This window comes from Macrobrachium nipponense, chromosome 37 (assembly GCF_015104395.2).
Source record: "Macrobrachium nipponense isolate FS-2020 chromosome 37, ASM1510439v2, whole genome shotgun sequence".
NCBI lineage: Eukaryota > Metazoa > Arthropoda > Malacostraca > Decapoda > Palaemonidae > Macrobrachium > Macrobrachium nipponense.
This window is the reverse complement of record NC_061097.1, coordinates 14,531,081-14,538,485: the sequence shown is the minus strand read 5'-3', so window position 1 is coordinate 14,538,485 and position 7,405 is coordinate 14,531,081. Positions and strand designations below refer to the sequence as shown.

General features: G+C 36.2%; 2 protein-coding genes across 2 annotated transcripts; both read left to right on the top strand.

Moving 5' to 3' along the window:
* LOC135209294 (centrosome-associated protein CEP250-like) lies at positions 1–1,320 on the top strand. The gene has a single exon (XM_064242001.1). The coding sequence runs from the start codon at positions 1–3 to the stop codon at positions 1,318–1,320; it is 1,320 nt and encodes a 439-aa protein (XP_064098071.1).
* A 412-nt stretch (positions 1,321–1,732) lies between these two features.
* LOC135209293 (dnaJ homolog subfamily C member 7 homolog) lies at positions 1,733–2,533 on the top strand. Its single transcript, XM_064242000.1, has one exon. The coding sequence runs from the start codon at positions 1,733–1,735 to the stop codon at positions 2,531–2,533; it is 801 nt and encodes a 266-aa protein (XP_064098070.1).
* The last annotated feature ends 4,872 nt before the right edge of the window (positions 2,534–7,405 follow it).

Sequence of the window (7,405 nt, the reverse complement as noted above, 5' to 3'; positions counted from 1 at the left end):
ATGGCTCTTGTGAATTATTGTTTATCAATGTTTGTTTGGCTCTTGAATATTGGGAGATTATCATTTATGGCTATTATTACCACCGAGTTTTTGAAGTCATTTGGATCACCTGCCTGCTCTGAACTTGATGGCGGCAGTGTGAGTTTAACTTATCATATGGATTCCATTCTGAGGACTTTCAATGCCAGCTCTGTACGTGATGGCAGCAACGAGAGTTCATCTTGTGAATTGGATCCTAATCTGATGACTGCTAATGCCTGCTCTGAACTTGATGACGGCAACGAGAGTTCATCTTGTGATTTGGATTCCAATCTGATGACTGTCAATGCCAGCTCTGACCTTGATGGCGGCAACGACAGTTCATCTTGTGAATTGGATCCTAATCTGATGACTTTCAATGCCAGCTCTGAACTTGATGGCAGCAGCGACAGTTCATCTTGTGATATGGATTCCAGTCTGATGACTTTCAATGCCAGCTCTGATCTTGATGGCGGCAGCGAGAGTTCCTCTTATGATATGGATTTTGATCTGACGACAGAAGACGACCACGACCACGACCAGGACGCACCTCGTTTGGAAAACCCAGAAGGACTCTGCCACCTATTTAGAAATAAACTAGAAGAGTTCGACCGAAAGACCCAGGACCTCCTCCAGATAATCGAGGAGAAGAATAGGAGGGAGGCAGACCTTAATGAAACCATTAGGCAGCTCAACCAGGAACTGATCAACGAAAAGACCTCTTGCGCCATAAACCTCCTACACCTTCATGAGGAGGCTGAACTTCTTAAGATCGAAGAAGTTCTGGCCAAGGAAAGAGAGTCATTTAAAGAACTACAGAAGCAAATGGAAGATGAAAAGGAAGCGATGGAAAGACTCACATTAGAAAAAGAGCAGAAGGAAAATGTCTTACAAATCCAAGAGCAACAGATCTCGGAGAAAGAACTTGTTATTAAGGATTTGATAAAACAGAACGAGACGCTTAAGAAAAACATGGAAACGATGAAGGACGACCTCGAACAAACCCGACAGCAGCAAATTTTAAAGGAGGCTGAACTTCTTCAGATCGAAGAAGTTCTGGCGAAGGAAAGAATCTTGTTCAAGGAGGCCATAAAAAAGACTCATACAAGAAAAGAAAGTGAAGGACGCGTGATCAAGGAATTGGAAATGCAAAACGAAAGGTTGGAAGACGAAAACAGCAAGAAGGAGAGCCAGTTAAACATCTGGGAAAAGAAAAGGGACACAATGGATGGAGAGCTGCACCAAATCAGGCTGGACAAGAGCCGAATGGAACGCCAGCTGCGCCGAACGCGAGGGATATGATCGCAGAATGAGAAAGCAAAATGCTGAAAAAACAGAAAGGTTGGCTGCTCTCGAAAGAGAGATTGAAGACCAGAAGAGACTGGAAAATGTTGCTTCCACAAGAGACAATGAAGAGCATCTGGAAAGGATTGAAATAATAAAAAATGAACTGCCTTAAGAAAGAAGAGAATGAAAGTCTTTGGAAAGGGCTGGAAAAGATGGAGAGAAAAATTATAAAAACCTGCTTGTTGAGGCCCAAGCTCAAACTAAGCTCAAAGAAGATGAAGCTAAGAGACTCGCATTAGAGCTTGAGGGCCAAAATCGAGCACTAGGAAATCTCCAGACCGAAAACAAAAAGTTGAAAGAATTAGTAAAAGAAAAGCGAGGAGTAATTGACTCCCTGAAGAGAGAAAAGGAAGCGCCATCAGCCAAGATGGTGGCTGATTTAGAGAGGCTGAGGAAGGAGTGTTCCGAGAAGGACGAACGAATCAACGACCAGGAAATGCTCTTACGAACTCTCAAGGCCGAGAAACACCAAATTAGCAAAGATCTGGAGGAGATGAGGAGGATCTGTAGCGAAATGAAGGAACAGAGAGAAGACATTGGACAAATGACATTCATAGGCAAAGGACTCTTTGCCTACATGAATGATTTGAATGATGCTGCCTTCAATGTCTTCTCAGAGGCCTTGGCCAATGGTTCCTTCACCAATGAAGAATCGGCTCTGCTGCATATCCTTCGGGCTAAGGCTCTGGTGGCTTGTGGTCACCCTTCAGATGACTTGGCCATCATAGCGGACTGTTGCATGGCCATCGACAAGGGTCTCGGCGGATGGGAAGTGCACCAAATTCGAGGGAAGCACCTCCTAAAACAAGAGCTCTTAGGGGCTGCCGTGGAAGACCTCGAAATTGTCAACAGGCTTAAGAGATCTGCAGAAACTCGGCAAGCACTGAATGAGGCCAAGAATAAGCTGATGACATGGGAAACCCAAAGCCACCACAATGCTTTGGGTCTTCAACAAACTGCCACTAATCCTCAAATTTTAAAAGCCTACAAAAACCTGTCCATGAAGTACCATCCAGACAGGCACAGAGACAAACCTGAAGTTTTACAAAAGGCTTTTGAAGAAAAATTTAAGCGTATTACTAACGCAAAGACTGCTCTGATGGAAAATCAGCACCAGTGGCAGCATGAGGCAAAGTTCCAACAAAACAACGGCTACAGTTATCATTAAGATTTGTAGCCTGTAAAGCGAATTCTGATGAAGCATATGGGAACACAGAAGACTTTGAAGAAAGCGTCTCAAAACAGAAGTTGTTGAAGCATTGGTCAGGCAGAAAGCAGGAAGTTTTCCAACCAACACTCATAGAAGTTGTAGTAGACCCCCCTCCTTGGCGGTGCTGTTCTAACCTTGTGGCTGAGGAGGGCAAGTTAAAGAATTTCTTCTATTTGCCCGATACCTTAACAACAACAACCCCCAAAAACTAGAAAAAAAATAAATAAACAAAAAGGCAGGTAATGCATTTGTTAAAAAGAGATTAATGAAAAAAGGGGGGAGGTCGTGGGGTGCCAAGCCTTCTGTATTTTCAAAATACAGAAGGCTAAACCCACCTGATGAGCCCCTTGGCAAGGGCGAAACCTCATAATAATAATATATATGTATAATATATATATATATATTAATTTCCTAGGCTGCCTTTGTGCTTGTAATATCATGCGCGCGCGTGTGTGTGTATGTGTGTGTGTGGGTGGGTGTGTGCTTGTGTGAGAGCTTGTTTGTATCTGGAGGCCTCTGGGAATTCTGAAGGCTCCAGAATCCTGGAGTCATTAAGATTTAAGAAGAAATTATGATCCAATGGGTGGTTCTCCAGGAATGCTTCAGGAGCTGAAAGCTGCTCCAGAAGATCCTGGAGTCTTGAAGAAGTCTCCAAGATGACGTTTAAACACCAAGGGAATTCCTCCAAAATTCTTGGTATGGGTATGAGCATGGGTATAGGTATGGGTACGGTATGGGTATGGGTATGGAACGGATATGAGGATGGTTATAGTATGGGTATGGGTATGATACTGTTATAGTTATGGTATGGTTATGGTTTATATTACGGGCATGGTATGGTATGTATTGATATGAGTATAAGAGTATGGTACAAATATGGGTATGGTACGAATATGGTTATGGTATGGTATGTTATGGGTATGGTACTAATATGGGTATAGGTATAGTATGGATATGGGTATGGGTATTGGCATCAGTATGGCACGGGTAAGGGTATAGGTAAGGGTATGGAACAGATGTGGGTATGAAATGGATATGGGTTTAGTAAGGGTATCAGTATGGGTATGGGTATAGGTAAGGTATGGATGTGAATATGGTTAAAGGTATGATATAGGTATGGGTGTATATATATATATATATATATATATATATATATATATATATATAATAGATACATATATATCTAAATATACATATATATATATATATTATATATATATATATATATATATATAGATATGTATATAGATATATATGTATCATATATAGATATATATATATATATATATATATATTATATATATATATATATATATGTATATATACTATCTCATATATATTATATATATATATATATACACATACGTATCTAGATATATTATATATATATATATATATATTATATATATATACATATATATAATATATATATATCCTATATATAGATACATACATTATATATAGATATATATATATATATAGATATTTATATATATCTATATATATATATATACGTATATATATATATGTATATATATATATATATATTATATATTATACATATTGATATGAGTATGGGTATGGTACAGATATGGGGTATGGTATGGTATGTTATGGGTATGGTACTGATATGCGTACAGGCATGGTATGGATATGGGTATGGGTATCGGCATCAGTATGGCACAGGTATGGGTATAGGAAAGGGTATGGAACAGATATGGGTATGAAAATGGATATGGGTTTGGTAAGGGTATCAAGTATGGGTATGGGTATAGGTAGGGTATGGATGTGAATATGGTTATAGGTATGATATAGGTATGGGTGTATGTATATATATATATATATATATATATATATATATATATATATATATAAACCCATACCTATATCATACCTTTAACCATATTCACATCCATACCCTACTTATACCCATACCCATACTGATACCCTTACCATACCCATATCCATATCATACCCATATCTGTACCATACCCTTTCCTATAACCATACCCGTACCATACTGATACTGATACCTATACCCATACCCATATCCATACCATACCTGTACCCATATCAGTACCATACCATACCCATATTCGTACCATACCCGTATACTCATATCAATATATATATATATATATATATATATATATATATATGTATATATATATATATACGTATATATATACGTATATAGTATATATATATATATATATATATATATATATATATAACTTAATGATAAACAACATTGCCAAGACCAGGATGAATATTCTTTATTTTACGAGCTTTCGAGGTTTAAAACCTCATCATCAGGCTGAAAAATTGACAAGGATGAGAAATCAATAAAATTACATTAAAATGAATTGTCTTACTAAAAGCTTCAGTAATAACATAAAATAAAACGAAGAGCACGCACACACTAAAAAAAATACAAAAAAAAAACTAAAGCGAACGCAAAACATTCAAAAATAAAAATTAAGATGAAAGGTAAACAAAATACCACAGTCAAAAGTAAAATGGTTAACGACCCACTTTGTGTACCAACTATGAAATTATATGATAGCTAGTTGAATACCGGACGAGTTGTTGTTCAATTCCGATTTCATCCTCTTAATAAACAGCGTCCAGTCTACTAGCCCCAGTGCTTTCATTATCGCAGGTACCTACGTTTATGGAGATCTTGCTTATTATAAATGATGGGTGAAAGTAAAAACTTATATAAAGTAGGTTCTTACAGTATAATCTTGTTGAGCGATATAGATATTCAAGTAACCATCGGGACAATCTCCGGCTAACTGAATCATTGTTCCGGTCCCCAGAAGCAACAGCATTGCCAACATGATGAAAAGTCATTATTGCCATGACATACATGATTTAAGGAGGTTTTAGTCGCGCATAAACACATGAATATCATTACTACAGAGGGAGGTATTTTAATGGTATATTAACATAAGAATGAAATATTCAATATATGGGTACTAGAGAATAAATGAAATGAACATGAGCAAAGTCTTTCTTGGTCATCAAACATGCCACGGTATCTCTCATAGATCAACATAATCCAGCAGCTATTAAGATGCTGCAAAGCAAGGGGAGAGCCATCAGTTCTCAATGCTATTTCGTCTTCAGTTGCTTAGTGCAACAGTAAATAAAATGCCCATATTGACGCAGAGTATCCTCCAACAACCTCCTCCAGCGCTCTTTTCCACACCATTTAAATAATCGTGCGTCTCCTTTCCCGAGCTTATTGTCCCATACCTGGCTTTTCTCTGATTATATAAAGATTTGCTCAACGGGGGAAAACAAAAGAAAGCCTCATACTTTTATATATTAAACTAACTAGTTAAGGTTACAAATGGTAGTTACCCTAAATCAGGAAGCAGATTTTGATGAATGTCATATCCCTCAATAAGCAATACACTGATATATGTTAGCATCTGTGTGCTGTAGGGTGAACCAAAACTGGGTGGAAAGTAGATGATAACATTTATTTTAAAATTGCATATCCAGTTATATTAAAATATTTGCTATTATGGGTTTCTGAAAAGAAAGAAAAAATACAAGATTTAAATAAAATTAATTATAAATTTAATATAATATAACAAAAGTGCCATATATTATAGTTACGATAAACACCATCGTGATAGTACAACCCTAGCGCAAACCCTATACGACCTACTGTCCACCTACTTTTGTATAATAGAATTTTGGAATCTCATCCGGTTGTTGAATACCCTTCAGAAAAGGATGAAGTCCTGGATTCCAGCTGAAAGGAAGGACATCTTAGCAACCGCCTCGTCCAGCTCCGGGTGTTGAGCGTGAAATGGAAGTAATATATGCGAATTATGTGCGTACCTCATTCCGCTAGAGAGGGATGCATAGAATCTTTAACAAATATGGATAATTTTAATGAAGGAGATTGCTCCCCACCTTCCGATCAATTGGGACCAATAAATTATCAATAATCGCCCATAACTAGTGACCGTATTTTCTTTAAGTCTTTTAATAAGTGTAAAACCACACAGAAACCAGTTCAGCCAATTAAAGGATATCAATAAGGGGTGAATGGATTCTGTCTTAAAGTTGGGGGATCGCTAAAACTGAGGCAAATAAACAACTCTTCCATAACATGGCAGATTCTCAAATTCGGGATTCCAACGGGAACTATTCAAGAGAAGGACCTTGTTTATTATTATCTTAGCTGAAGTTATGGCCCCATCTTGTGGGTAATTTACATTTAACTAAGTCGACCATAGCTATTATTTGTTATCAGTGTCCATGCCCATGACAAACGAATATACTATATAATATATATATATATATATATATATATATATATATATATATAATATATATATATATATATATACTTATCTATATAGTATATATAAAACAAGTATCAAGTATGAAGACAGGAGCAACAATTACTCAGGGATAAACATATTGGAGTAGGGAGACGCGTTCTGTCTTTTATCCATTTATTTATCGCCGACGTTTCTTATCAGCTTGATACATTTTCCAGGTTGAAACGATTACACATATATTGCGTAGAAGTAGTAAAAGAAAAATACTAAAAAAACAGAAACCACAGAGGTAACACGTGAAGGGAAAGGGCTTAAGAGCGAATAAAGAGAGAAGAAAGATAATACAAAAAGTAATAATATATATATATGTGTATATATATATATATATATATATATATATATATATATATATATATATAATATATATATATATATATATAATAATAATATACTATATATACATATATATATACTATATATATACTATATAAATATATATATATATATAATATATATATATATA

What these genes read in the sequence shown, in the direction of transcription:
- LOC135209293 (XM_064242000.1), top strand. Translation starts at nt 1,733, where the DNA reads ATGGTGGCTGATTTAGAGAGGCTGAGGAAGGAGTGTTCCGAGAAGGAC.
- LOC135209294 (XM_064242001.1), top strand. Translation starts at nt 1, where the DNA reads ATGGCTCTTGTGAATTATTGTTTATCAATGTTTGTTTGGCTCTTGAAT.